Here is a 15,322-nt window from a genome sequence, read left to right on the forward strand (position 1 = left end):
CTCCCTCCCTCCCTCCCTCCCTCCCTTCCTTCCTTCCTACCTTCCTTCCTTCCTTCCTTCCTTCCTTCCATCCCTCCCTCCCTCCCTCCCTCCCTCCCTTCCTCCCTTCCTTCCTTCCCTCCCTCCCTCCCTCCTTCCTTCCTTCTTTCAGTAACCTTTTTATTTTGAGATAAATATATGTTCACCTTAAGTTGTAAGAAATAATGCTGAGAGATCCCCTGCGTCGTTCACCTAGCTTCTTGCAAAACTGTAGAAGAGTATCACAATCAGGATATTCACATTGATGCAGTCAAGATACAGACCAGTTCCTTCACCAGAAGGGTCCCTCCTATTGCCTTTTTATAGCCACACTCACCTTCCTCTCCCCAGTCTATGCTTTCTGAAAAACACTTTGATGTCAATTCTAAAAACAAAATGTTTGGGGGTAACTAATATTCGTCTTTGCCAGGATATTTGATACCCAGAAGACAAATCCAGTTCTGACAGGTGAGTGCTACCTCTGTTATCCTCGTATATTCCCATATCTGCTGTGCTTGTATTCCTAGGGAGATTCTTCTGTATTTTTTTCCTGAGTATCAGCTACCATCAGAATTGGAAGAACCTGCGTTAAGTTGTGAGGTGAGTTGTTTTTTATTTTTTATTTTTTATTTTTTTGAAACTGTGCGGGAATGATAGAATATCCTGAATTTAATCCTCAGTGAAGAAAAATGTAAAGTGTTTCCAATAAGAGGACCTAGAATGGCTTAAGTGAATGAAGATGAGCATCTTTACACCAAATGGTGATTCGTAATTAAACCTATATTTGAAATCATTGTGACTGTGAGTTACAAAAGGTGGAAAAGATCTTACAGACAGATAGTTGCAGAGATGAAAAGAAACAGGACGTAGTCCCTGAGTTCCCTCTCCCCCACCAAAAACAAAGTTTCTGTTCCTTAGATACACCTCATCAGCTGCTTATTATGAGGAGCTGAGCTGCGGATTGGGTAGGTCAGGCACATTAGGTATCCAAAGCACTCATCTTACTGAAATCACCAAGACATCACTGAGATAGATGAAGAAAATTGTGTCGACCAAACCTCCTCTCGGAAACAGTACCAAATGTGATTGGAAAAAAATCTTCCAACAGCTACTTGGGGTGCAAAGAGTAAGCCTCACATCTATGGGTTATGCTTCAGTAACAATGAGTAGTCTACAAAGGGTTCGCGCAGGGCTGCGGTGAAGTTGAGTGAGGTGCGCATGCCTGACAAGCAAGCTGCTCAGCAGAAGTGGAGGGAAGAGCTGCCTAGTGCAGGAGGATGGGAGGTCTCTTCTCCATCTCCATGCTCACTGTTGCCTGTGGAGATGATGGATATAGTTGGTATTGGTGAAAACAGCACAAATTATGAATGCAAGAAGGACTATATGAGTCTGATCCTGGGCACCATCCCTAATTTTCTAGTCTGTAATCATTGTTTCTGCCTCTTTACCCTCTACTCTCACCTCATCCTCTCCCATGGGGCTTCTGATTCCACAGCTGAACTATGACTGTTCTTGTCAGGGCCACCAGTGACCTCTTGATAAGTGCAGTGTCACTTTTACCTGACCTGTCAGAGGCCTTCAACCCAGGTGACCACTTTCACCTTCTTGAAGCACCTTCTTTTTGTAGCTCCCTTGACTGCACACTGCCCATTTTTTTGCTTTCCTCTCTCCCATCTTCCTTGCGGCAGCTCCTATTGTACGTGGTTTCTCAGTGTTGGCATGTCTGAAGGCTCGTTCTTGGGCCACTCTCTTTTCTCTATTAAATGCTGTTTGTAGGTGACCTCATCTAATCTCTAACTTTAAAACATTAATATTACCACCCACATGCCAGTGACTTCCCCATCTGTTTTTCTGGCACTCTCTTCCAAGAAACCCAGACTCCAGCTGCCCTCTTGACATCTCCCTTTGAATGTTTATTATTTTATCGCTTCATTTTTCTTCACCTTGATTTCTGTATCTGCACAGTTTTTTTAACTGTGCTGTATTCATTTATGTAAGCTGACTTAATCCTTTTTTGGAAGGAAGCAAAGTATAATTTAGTTAATTAATTGAATTAGACTCAGACTTAAAAGGCCCATAGTGCCAATGTTGGCCAGTTCTAGACTTTGATGCTTTTTATACTCAATGCTTGCATGATATAACTCTGCTGTAGACAGCAGGTTCTCTAAAAGCTAATATCCTGTTCTATTATCATTTATGGAAACAGCTGGAGCAGTGCCCAGAGCATATAAACAAAAAGCTGAAAATGTGTTTCAACCAGGTAAGCGTCCTTTCAGTATCGCCATTTATATTCTAAATGATCCTGTGTTCCAAAGGATAAATAATGTACATTTCCAAATGTTAGGTTTGAAAGGAAATCAAATTTGCATTCACTTATCGAGACTTATATTAATGTATAGTGTATCAGATGTCATAAAGCAATATCTTTTTGAATTTTAAAATACTAACATTTCTATAACATAAAGCTGTGAAACACTTGGAATAGGACTGTATCTTGAATAGGAAACAGGACATTCTGAGCTTTTAAGAAATATTTTCACTGAATCCTCAAAATGCTAGACTGAAGCATAAATTTTAGATTCAAGTTTTAAATTATTTCAAACAATTTGATATCTCTCTGAGTTTTTTAAGTACCTTAGCAATAGTTTTTTAAGTTAGTGATTTTTCCATTCTAAAAGTAGACATAAAGGTAATTAATGCTAATATAAGAAGTAAAAGCAGTTTTTAAAAATTCATCCATAGCCTCAAACTATTCCAAGATCACTGATACTAATATTTTTGTGTATTTCCTTACAACCTTTCTCTTTCTCTGGGTAGATTTTTTTTTTAACAGTTATCAAATAATGCTGTGTATCCAGTCCTTAAGGATTTCCTGGGGGAGAAAGAGTCCAGAGTGCCCTTCAGTTCTACTACAGAAATATCTCAAAAAATCATATGCCCTCAAATCCCTTATTTTACTCTTAAAAAAAAAAACCCTGGGACTCCAAGTTGTGAACTTGGCCAAGCTGACATAGGGGATGAATGTTGGAGCCAGGATGGCCATGAAGGTTCCCAGATTCATCGCACAGGCCAGAGTAGCCAAGAACTTTGACACCAGGATCATACTGAAATGTTGGGTCTTTGTTGACACTTTACCTGTGCTTTGTCACCTAGCCACCAGCTCCATCATTAGTGCAAACATTAGCATCTTCTTCTGTATGCTTATGTTTACAGCCATCTTTGGAAAGCTCTCATAACATGAAAATCTGTAAAGATTAAGAGGTGACTGGCACTTCTTGGAGTTGTGCAAAGAATGACTCTAAGCAGAGACACTGCCTCATAGTTTTTATAGGTAATGGAGTACATTTGCATTTGATCTTAGCCAAAAGTCCAAGAAGCAATTATAATGGAAGACATCTGGATATTCTTGTTTTATAATTGAAAAAGAATGGTGAATAAATTCCCCAGAGACATACGACAAGGCAAACTTGACAAGTAGAACCTAAACCATATTCCTTCTTACAAAGACTGTATCACATGGTATTTAAAGTTCAGACTGGGCCTAAATTTAACAACCCTTGTTGATAGGTTTGCCTTTGATGTTTCTATCAACTGGATGGTGATAAACAACTGGAAATGAAAGAGGGGGGTGTAGTTATTGGTCTCCCATTACTGTTCAACTAAAAAGTGAATTTATTTTCTGAATAAAATTTTGCTGAAAAAGTAGTAACTGAACATTTTCAGTTTGAAGAGTTACTTGTCAACATTTCCTAACAAGAATAAAAGACAAAGTTTACTTTCAATATATTTTGATGCTGTTCTACCACTAATATTATTTTCATCAATAATGTAAAACTGGGATTAATTGATTGAGAGCCACTAGAGCCAGGCACTGAACTAGGTCTTTTCTATATTAACTCATTTATCCTCACAACTTTGGTAGGTAGGTACCACTATCTCTTTCAGTAATGAGGAAATAGAGATTCGGAAAGATAATATTCCAGTGTCATGATCAGATTCAGAATTGAAACCGTGATTTTCCCACTCCAAAGTTCTTTTCATTGTACTTTTTTTTCCCACGTTTTTTGCCCACCCCCTCTATTTTTGTGTTGCTTGTTTTTGTCTTGAAATAGGATCTTGCTACATTGCCCAGGCTGGTCTTGAACTCATGGGTTCAAGCAATCCTCCTGGCTTAGCCTCAGAGTGGCTAGGATTACAGGCTTGTACCACCACACCTGGCTATTTCATCTTATTCTCATCCAGACTTTAATACTTCATCTTTGTGATAGAGGTCACATGTATTACTTGCAATAAGTATATTACAACTTCTCAGCCTGTTGGTGTAGAAGAATTATTTTTAACTGACTGGAGACCTGACATTACATTATGAGACATATATGGAGGAGATGCTGACAGTGATATATTTATGTGGGGTGTGTGTGGTAGATGGGTTGGCTTGTTGGGCCACCAGGAATTCATTGTCCCAACTGAAAGTCTGTGGCAGTCAGCTTGAGGAGCTTATCAGTAAGGCTCCTGGATCTTCCTGTAGCTCTCCATTTACTGGCTAGGATACTCTGATTTGAATACACTGTAAAACTTAGAAATGTGCTAAGAATTATACTGTCATATAGCTGTTTATCCAAGCTTATATATACCCTTTCATATCTGTTTCTAAATATTTTTTCCAATGTCTACACTATTAGTAATGGAGCCAGAGTGAATAAGATACGTGTTTATTCGGGGTGAACAGTGTTAGCGTAGATGATGAGCAGTATCCCCTTAACATGCAGGGCAAGTCGGGTTCAAAAAATCAAAGCAAGATAAACAGTCAGGAGACCAGAAGTTCCTGTTGAAATGAGATCTTGTAAGCGAAACACAGAACAACTTGACTGAAGTTCTGTACATTTAATGAAGAGAGCCACATCACAGCATAGGAGAAACTTACATAAGTCACAGGCTTCCTTGGTCACAACTGTGGTTTTCATAACTACTATTGTAGTAGTAGCTGATTCATAATGGCATTGGTGGTCCTGCATCACCTGACTCAAACCGTCATCTTTTATTCTTTCCTCAGAAGCCGTCTGTTCCAGCTAAAATGAGTGCCCCAGAGTTGTTCCAACTTACTTACACTGGTCTACCTCTGAGCCTTTCCCTTCCTGATATTCCCCAAAATACTCCTATCCACTCTCCCAATACACAGTCGGCCTCTTGAAATCCTTCCCCATTAAGCTTGGTCAATATTATCTTTTAGGTGAAGACTCTCAGTTTCTCCATGAGAAATTAATCTTGACCTCTCTGTGTTCTGGGAGAAAGTTAAAACTTTGTTTAGCATTATTAACATTTCTACCTTATAATAGTTTATTATATTTCATTTTCTCCTCAGTTAGATGATAGAATCCTTGAAGTCAATAATCCTGTCATCAAACTCTGTATTCTAGCAGCAATCAACCAGTGCCTTTGAATGCATCTGGATCTTCATAGTTACATGTTGAATCAAAGTCGATTGTTTCTGCTTTAGTACCTGCCAACATAAACACTTAAATGAATATTCCTGTTTGTATGCTACAAAATCTATAGATGTTGTAGGCCTTCCTTACTTTGCACAACTCGTTAGGATTTTGGAGCTGCGAAACTGCTAGAGCTCCTGCTCTTTGAATTCAAGGCAGAAAATTAAAATCTCAGTTAAATATCCTCTCTTTCAAATACTAATTCCATTCTGAATTAATGTAGTTCGGAAAGAATTTGGTTTGTGATCTGCAGATACCTCTACAAGAGTGGGTTTAACCAGCAGAACTAAGCCTCTCATCTTGCTACAATTATTTTCTCACCTTAATTAAAATGTTAACACAAAAAAAAGCTAATACAACTAGATGTCCTTTTACACGGAGCTTGAAAAGTTGTCAAAATTGTTACCTTTCATAGAAACTTCCTGGAGAGGTTAGCAGAACCTGGAGAGAAAGGCAGGAGAGTAAACCAAAAAGCTGGCCTGTAGTATTTGACAAAAACATAGTTTACTGGTTACTAAAAGGTAAACTTGCAGAGACTGAATGACTTTGTAGTGTACTATATAAACATTCGTGGTCTCATCTCGTATTAATAGTGTCGAGGCTTTTTGTTTTTGCTTTTTTCTTTTAATTTCAAAATAATTATAGATTCATAGGAAGTTGCAAAAATAATACAGAGAGATCCTGTGTACTCATCGCCCGGTTTCCTCCAGTACATAATTATGCATAATTCTGGTACGATATCAAAACGAGGAAATTGAATTTGGTAAAATGTGTGTGTATAGTTCTATGTCATTTCATCATACATGGAAGTTTGTATAACCATTACCGAAATGAGGATGCAGAATTCTCATTACCATAAGTATCTCCCTTATGCTACCTTTTTATAGTCATATCCACTCAGCCCTTCCACAATCAACTCTAACTCCTGGCATCCAATAATCTGTTCTCCATCTCTATCACTTTGTCTTTTCAGGAATGCTGTAGAAATGGAATCATATGTATGTGTCATTTGACAATTGCCTTTATTCAGCATCACTTCAGGTCCATTTAAGTGTGTCAATAGCAGGTTCCTTTTTATGGCTGATTTGAGCAATACTGTTGTTTTTTCAAATAATATTTCCATAATGTTTGCCATTTTTGATATTTCTTTGATTTGTTTTGGTTTATTTTACTGTGGCTTTTATTTTTATGAAAAAAGTGTTTTCTGACTATTATTCAGCATGGCAAAAGCTATAGCATTCTAGAGTTCTGAAAACTGTAAGTGGCTAGTGACATGTGAACTGTATGTAACGCTGTTCTCCTTATTCCAGCTGAGTTGGATTATTCCTCCTCCTCCACCTTCAGGCAGTAGATGTCTCTCCCTGGGTTTGCCTGCAGCCTCTATAGGAAGCATCTATGAAGCTTCCTGGTGGAGGTGATGGTTGCCTTAGTTTTAAGGCATCAGCTTGTAGGTTGAATTAAAGATGTTCAAAAGTGGATTCCACTCCAGGATCTTTAAATGTAGCCTGGGTTTCAAGGAGGATTTACCCATATGTTTGAAATTCCCTTGCTGTGAGTGCTGCATTATCTGCTGTCCTGAATCCCTGCTATTTAGTGCCTTACTTGTGGGCACAAGGTCCTTATTTTCCATAGGATTTATTTGCACACTTGTATTATCTCATGCTATAGACTAGAGAGTTCTTGAGGGCAAAGACTGTACCTTATATATCTCCACATCATCTATAATCAAATGCAGTGCTTTCGAGTTAGGAACTAGTTAGTGAATATTTATTAAACAGAATTTCCTATATGTAGGGATTTTCGCTTGCTTGTTTAAAGGATTTTGTAGAAAAGGGCGAAATTTGTGAGGTCAGTGAATGCTAAAGGAGATGATGTGGACGTCAGAGAAGGGTCTGCACACAGTCAACGTAGTGGAGGGTCTGAAGAGGGAAAGGTAGGCCCAAAAGACAAATGAGGCTACCTCACCACTTTCTTGGCAACCCAGTCATATTAGAACACATAAATCTCCTTATTACATAAACATCCAAATGCTTATCAAAGTGGAATTTGCCCTGTATCTCTTTTCTCAGAATATCACTTGGCCTTCTAGAAATGTTTATACAAGCAATTAATGTCATTCTGAAACCGAAGCATTTGGCCTCTCCATTACCTCTTTCTACTGCATGAGTGCCTCAGGCACAGCATGAAATTTTGGAACACAACCAAGATTCTTCAATTAATGAGGGTCATATATATAACTGCCTGTACTTTTTGTATCATGGTAAGGAACCCAAAGAGAGTGAGAACAGGAATTCCTCTTTCTGTAGTTTCTGTGCTTTCTAGATGCTACAGCCTTGCCTCACAAGTAACACTACATCATCTGCCAGACAGCCCCAGGTGGTGGGCCATTCTGTCATTGCCTGTGAATTACTGGTGCTGCGGAGAGGGAGTCACAGGCACCTGCTCATTTTGTGCCTTAAATAATCTGGTGATCACCATTGGGAGAACAGATTCAACTTTTACAAGGTTTCTTCTTCATTCCAGAGCAGAGGTCTCCAAGCTCACTGTCATGTGTCTCTTTCCTCCTCATAATTACAATTACTGAAATATTATACATTTTTCTCTTCTTAGTCTTCCGTCAGAGTGTATGTAAGTTCCTTAAGGGTAGCAACATTTCCTAAATTTAGACCACCTGTAGTACTTACCTACAAAGTTGACACTTGGTGCATGTAGGCAGAGTTGGAATATGAAATTGTCTAGTGATACTAGGGGGAAAGTAATATTTTAAAAACATGCTAAAACTGTTTTTAAAACATTCCCAGATACAGAATACTTACATGGTCCAATATGAAAAAAAAATAAAGAGGAAATTGCAGTCCATTATCTATGATTCAAATACAAGAGGAATACATAATGAAATCTCTGTGGGGCAATGTGAAAATAAAAGAAAAATCTCTGAGGATAAGTTGAAGAATCTTCGTATAAAACTGGCACTATTGTTGCAGAAACTTCAACTGGTGAGTGAAAAAATTGTATTTGAGCAGTAGGAGTAGACTCTCCGGAACGAGAACTCAGCTAACTTCTCTTAACATTGTCATTCACTTACTGACCTGGACAAGTCACTTAAGTCAGCCCTTTCTCTCCACATAAGGATTTCAAAATCCTAAATAAATGAATTGTGAAAGCATATATTAGAACATTTAGAAACTTTGTGTTCTTTCGTATCTTTTGTTTGTTTGTTTGTTTTGTTTTGTTTTGTTTTGAGATGGAGTCTCGCTCTGTTGCCAGGCTGGAGTGCAGTGGCGCGATCTCGGCTCACTGCAACCTCCGCCTCCTGGGTTCAAGTGATTCCTCCTGCCTCAGTCTTCCAAGTAACTGGAACTACAGGCGCACGTTCTTTTGTATCTTAATTCAGAATCTTTGCTTGTGCTGTTGGTATAGCATGATCACCTTTGGTGTCCCCTTAATAACATGTGACCAGTAGGTAATTTTTTCAGTTTTTTCAGACAGAGAAATATTCTACTTTACTTTTATTTTAATGCATAAATAAAAATAAACCCTCTTAATCTTAGAGGACAGTTTGGGAGAAGTCAGGAAACATCATGTAAGTATGGATTACTGTCAGTTTTGTTTGTGTGTTTTAATGTATAAAGAATTGAGTTATGTGATAGGTTGAACTAATGAGGAAGAGCCCGTCTTCTATAACACATGGAAATGCTGCATACAATACAACAAAACTGAAAATACATGTAGTCGAGATTGAAAGTCTTCCTGTGGATTCTAGAAATAAATTGAGAAATCCAAGCCAGAACAGTGAGCCTGGGGAGCCTGTGGCATTTTGTCCTCAAATATAGGCCCTGAGTGCTGGAACAGGAGACAGAGACTTCATGGGCCACGGAAGGTGAGGGGACAGGAACTGAGACCCTTATGGAGGATTGGCTAGAGGATTGGATTGCCTTGCCCTTGAAAGGGCTGGGGAGAGACAAGGAAACTCACCATACATACATCTGTATAACGTGTGAAGAACATGGACCTTGAAGCCAAACTGCCTGGGTCTCAGTCCTGGTTGTAAACATTTAAAAGTGGGAGTCCTTTCCCACTTCAAAAAAATAAATCTTTTAATTCATCTGAAATTTATATTAAGTACAAGACAAAATGCAGAAAAGCTTTTTTTGTTGTTGTTTTTTGCTTAATTTAAGTATATTGCCAAAAGAAAAGTCCCTCTCCCCTTTGATGGTCTAGGCAACAGTTAAAATGTTATGTTATTAAAATTTAAAAGGATGTTTAATACTAATTTTTATATAAAGGTAATTGTATGTGTGCTTCTATCAACCATAGCGCTTCAGCCAATTTGTCTAGTTTATTTATTGCTATGAGAGTAGGATTTCAGTAGAGCTGCTTTTGGTTCTTGTGGCTGTGAAGGATGACAAATGTTTTCACGTGTTGAAAGTCTGGTATGGAGCCTAGCACATGGTAGTGTTTCAGTGACGATTATTGTTTCATTTAACAAGTAAACTAGAAAGACCAAAGAAATTCTGTATCCTAGAGATTGAATACCACTTCCTGACTATTAAACAGGTTTATAAAATAATTGACTTTCATAATAGCAAATCCACATTTGGCTAAGAAAACTGAAAGAATAATCATTTACTACTCCTCTGCCAAACCTCTAGGTTCTTAAGCAGCAGCCAGAGTAAGCATACTAATTTAGTTTACTGTATTCACAAAGTTTGGTAGGCAGGTGAAGGGCTTCAGCCAGCAGAGTATGAAACTCTTTTGCCTAGTCTCAGTGGAGAGGCACTTAAAGGGCTCCTGCCCAAATGTATTACTCTCATCCCCCGACATGAAAGTTCTATTTCACAGTCTCTGATTGCCAGAGCCACTGCAGTAGAGTACAGCAGAGAATCGAGATGAGGGACCCAGAGCAGATAGAGGTGGGGCAGGCACATGAAGAAGCCGAGCATGGAAATAATGTAGCATCCTGGAAGAAGTTTAGTCCACCAGGCAGAGGATAATAGCCAGAAGATCAGATTATATCTAACAGGACGAGAAGTGCTTTGTGTCAGGGTCACAAGGCATTCTTCAGGGTCAGCGAATATTTGGAAGTCAAGGTAAATATCAGCATCATTGTAATCCATCTGTAGGAACAGTATCCCAGTCAAAAGCTGGAACTCAGTACAATTCAGCCTTGTTAGAGCAAATCTATGGTAGAGGGAGTAAAGCTGAAGCACATTTTATGGAACCAGAGAAGAGATGCAGAGGCAAGGTTAATGGTGCTAGACACTTAGTGCTGGGATTGCTTCTGAAAGGCCCTTCCTAAAAAATCCTCTTATCTATCTGCTCAGTTGGAGAGTTAGTTGATCCCATAGTTGGGCCCAAGGGAATGAGATTTAGATCAGTCAGCCAAGAGGGAACATTCAAGGGGAGCTCAAACAGTTTGTGGAAAAATGGGATTAAAAGTTAAAAGTAAAAATGTAAACTTTATTTTTCAACATAATCTCCATCAAGGTCAAGACACTTACGTAAACAATGGCAGCAGCCTTTCAGTCCATCTCTAAAGATCTAAGAGTTCTTGGAATTTAACCATGTCAATGCCATCTTTTTTACATTATTAAAGAAAAATGGATGCCCTTTACAGATTTTTTTAAAGATTTTTTAAAAAGAAGTCAGAAGGAGTCAGATCAGGACGATAAGGTATGCCTAATGATTTCCCGTCAAAACTCTCACAAAATTGCCCTTGTTTGATGAGAGGAATAAGCAGGAACATTGTCAGGGTGGAAGAGGACTCTGATGAAGCTTTCCCAGGCGTTTTTCTATGAAAGCTTTGGCTAACTTGCTCAAAACACCATTATAATAAGCTGGTGTTATTGTTCTTTGGCCCTCAAGAAGGTCAACAAGCAAAATGCCCTGAGTATCCCAAAAAACTGTTGTCATGACCTTTGCTCTTGACCGACCACTGTTGTTTTGACTGGACCTCTTCCACCTCTAGGTAGCCATTGCTTTGTCTTCAGGATCATACTTGCAAAGCCACATTTCATCTCCTGTTACAGTTTTTTGAAGAAATCCTTCAGGATCATGATCCCATTTGTCTACAATTTCTATTGAAAGCTTTGCTCTTGTCTGCAGCTGATCTAGGCACAGTGGTTTTGGCACCCATTGGGTGGAAAGTTTGCTCAAGTTTAATTTTTCAGTCAGAATTGTGTTAGCTGAACTACTTGAGATGTCTGTGGTGTTGGCGATTGTTTCTGCTATTAATTATCATCCGTCTTCTCCAGTTAGAGCATGAACAAGATTAGCTTTTTCATTGCAAAGGGATGTGAACAGTCTGACACTGCCAGCTTCCTCTTCAACATCATCTCATCCATTCTCAAGTTATCCGTTTATAAACTGCTGATTTCTCTGTTTTTAAAAATTACTTGCCATAGTCCTATAGCCCCCTGAGTCTAATCTCATCCTTCTGTTATAGGCTCTCTGTTGGGGACATTGTCCCCATAAACTTTTCGTAAAGCATGAATGATTTTACCATTCTTCCACCCAAGTTTCACCATATATTTGATCTTTGTTCTTGCTTCAATTGCAGCAGAATCCATGTTGGTCTGATAGTGGCTTCTTTCAAACTGGTTATCTTATCCTTTTAGTGCCTCAAACTACATTCTGGTCAAATATGTCATAACAACTTAGTGTGAGTTTATTTTTGTTCAAAAATTTTGAAATCTGTGCCTATGTAGTTTTTTCATAATATGCATTTTCCATGAACTTTTTGAAGACCCCCCCTCACACGTCTAACTGTTCATTGGATCAAGAAGCCCAGGAAAGGAGAGCATGAAATCACCTCAATAGGGAGCTGAGTAAAAGAGAGAAAGGGAGGATAAAGAGAAGGAGACAGACCAGGGTAGTAAGCCAAGAACTGAGGGAAAAGACACTGCAATGGAAATAGAAGAAACAGAGAAGACAGAATTTGGCTACTTGTCTATTTTTTGCCTATAAGGCTAAAGATTCATTAATTTTAAAAATAGGAGATGACAGCCTATAACAGAGAAGGATGAGATTAGACTGAGGGGGCTTTAGGAATATAGCAAGTAATTTTTTAAAAAGAGAAAAAACAGTTGTACTAACTTCCACTAAAGAATAAAAAAATGAACCAAGTTTCTAACCACTTGTTAGCATAAAATGACATTAAATGAGAAAACATTTTGAAAGGTTAAAAGCATGATTCAAATGTAAGGTGGCTTTTGTTGCAGCAGGAGTCATAGGGAAGACTGTTAGGAAGCTGCCCAAATTACAGGAATAAGCTCTACAGCTTCTTTCCCTGGTGTGACTGTTGCTTCTCTTTTCCAGGGTGGTCCAGAAGGTGACCTGGAGCAGATTGACACTTATTTAGAAGCTTTGCTTAAAGAAGATAATCGCCTCCTCCAGAACAATTTAAATAAAGTGACTATAGATACAAGACATAGACTCCCTTTAGAAAAAAAATGAAAAGATTCCTGAAAATTAAGTCAGAGAAGGTATTCCCTTTTAAAAAATGCTGATAAGAAAGTTAAAAGATTCTTTTAAAAATTTTTCTTTTTTGTTGTTACTGTAAAGTCTATTCTGTTTAACAATAAGAAATAAGAGATAATTTTTTTCGAATAAGAAAATTGTACACTCTAGAAATGGAGACCGATTTACAATTTATATATCCCCTAATCCTATTGTCCAAATCTTCCTTTTCTTTCAGAAATATTAATAATATTTAGAGTTCTCTAATTTTCTTGTGAGCTACTGAAAAAAATGAAAATGTCACTCAAGCTTAAATTTTGTTATTCCTTAAAATATTGTTATTGTAATTTTGTTATTCCTTAAAAAAATTTAAAAGCAGATGTTTTCAAAATCAATATGCAAAGGACTACAGACTCACCTCCTCTTGAAGATGTTGAAAAAGAAAGACTTTATACCCTTTCTCCACTATAGCCAACACTCAGTAAAGCAGAAAGTACAAATCCTCTCAAAACTGAGATATAGCTTATATAATTTTATTATTTTGTCATAGTAAAATAATAAATCTCCTAAGCATAATATGTATATATATTACACATAGGTAAAAATTGTTGTTTCACATTTATATATACATAAATAAGCATGTTTTTACACTTTTCTTGATAAGTGGTTGGGTTTTTTTTGTTCAGAAATGTCTGAAACTTTAGACAAAAACAATAAAACATTTAATATTCATTTGTGAAACTGTATAATTTTAATTTATGATATGAACATAGCAAAAGCCTGGAACATGGAAATGGAATATGGTAAACTCTTTATTTCATTTTTGCCTTTAGCCACTTAAATACTCTTCTCAAGAGGCATGTTTTTACCAGTTACTTGTAAATCTATCCGCAATCAATTATCTGTAAAACCATATATATCATGATATAGCTATAGATATGGATGTAATAGCATCCAAAAGATGGGGCTGTTGCTTTTTCCACTCAATATACCTTCAAGATCATTCCATATTGAGACCAATACATGTAATAATACATATATATTGAGAGATAATGAGATAACCTCTCATTATCTTCAGCTGCTCCTTATTATTTCATTCAATGGAAATACTAAATCTGTTTAACCATTTCCTTATCAATGCATGTTTAGGTTTTTATTGTTCGTTTGGATTTACATATGCACAACAGTGAATATCCTTATAAATTTGTTCATTTCACACAGGTACAATTATGTCTGTCAAATGTCTCAGCAAACGAATTTCTGGATCAAAGGGTATATGCATTTTATTATGAATAGATATTGCCTAATAGCACTTTGAAAAAATTGTGTTAGTCTACACTCCTACAGCAACGTATGAGTTCCTGTTTCCTCTCACCTTCACCTACCTGGTGGATTACCAGACTTTCTTATCTTGCTGATCAAACAGGTGAAAAGTGGTATATCCTTGTAGTTTGAACATACATTTCTTATACTTTGAGTGTGATTGAGCATCTTTTCATATGTTTAAAAGTCATTCAGATTTTTAAATTTGGACTTTGTCAATTTTTCTACTTGGTGGTGGGTATTTTTCTTATTGATTTGTAAGAACTATCTTCACAGTAGGGATATTATCTTTTTTATGTGATATATATTACAGATATTTTCTAACAAACTTTTAAGTTTTGTTTTTATGGTGTTTTGGGTCATCTGGGATTTTTTAAAAGATTATGATTGAATTTCCTTTTGTTTATGGCTTCTATGGTCATATTTAGAGAGGACTGTCCCATGCTAAAATTATAAAATAATTTTGCTTTGTTTTCTTATAGTGATTTATATTGTTAAACCTATGATTCATCTAAAATTTATTTTGGAGTGAGAAGTAAGTTAGAAATCCTTTGTGTGTATGTTTGTGTGTGTGTGTGTGTGTGCATCTCCACATAGCCATAGCTTTGTACCAGAATTATTCATTGATAATCAGTTATTTCCTATGTCTTACCATACCTTACTGCATATTAAATTCTTATTTGTAATTGAGCCTAGTTAAAAAAAGAATCTATTTATTTTTCATTGAGTGCTTCATCTTTTCTCATGCCAGATTCATGTTGTTTTTGGTAGGGCTACTTAATAATTTTATTTTTCAAAATTTTTTGTGTATTTTTTTATGCTTGATTCTCAGAATTACATTTTGTAGCCACCACTACCCCTCAAATTCTATTTATATTTTTTAGATGGGGGTTTGTGGTGATAATACAGATTAATATGGAGAGAACTGATATGTTTTTAATATTAAGTCCTTCTACCCAAGACCAAGATATGCATATCCTCAAGTCTCCATTGGAACCCTATACTACCATTTTAAAATTTTCTTCAAATACATCTTG

The 15,322-nt window shown here is 37.1% G+C and overlaps 1 protein-coding gene across 4 annotated transcripts in view; it reads left to right on the top strand.

Moving 5' to 3' along the window:
* Positions 1-13,703, top strand: part of MORC1 (MORC family CW-type zinc finger 1) — a 155,599-nt gene extending 141,896 nt beyond the window's left edge. For 3 of the 4 annotated variants that reach the window (XM_050778900.1, XM_050778902.1, XM_050778903.1), the window contains 4 exons: positions 546-618; positions 2,225-2,278; positions 8,306-8,500; positions 12,822-13,703. In XM_050778900.1, coding sequence (XP_050634857.1) covers positions 546-618; positions 2,225-2,278; positions 8,306-8,500; positions 12,822-12,959 — 460 coding nt within the window. In that variant the 3' untranslated portion in view covers positions 12,960-13,703. The remainder of the gene's footprint in view (positions 1-545; positions 619-2,224; positions 2,279-8,305; positions 8,501-12,821) is intronic. The other variant, XM_050778901.1, reaches the window with a different exon arrangement.
* Positions 13,704-15,322: the final 1,619 nt, after the last annotated feature.

The sequence above is a fragment of the Macaca thibetana genome, chromosome 2 (assembly GCF_024542745.1).
Source record: "Macaca thibetana thibetana isolate TM-01 chromosome 2, ASM2454274v1, whole genome shotgun sequence".
NCBI classification, from domain to species: Eukaryota; Metazoa; Chordata; class Mammalia; order Primates; family Cercopithecidae; genus Macaca; species Macaca thibetana.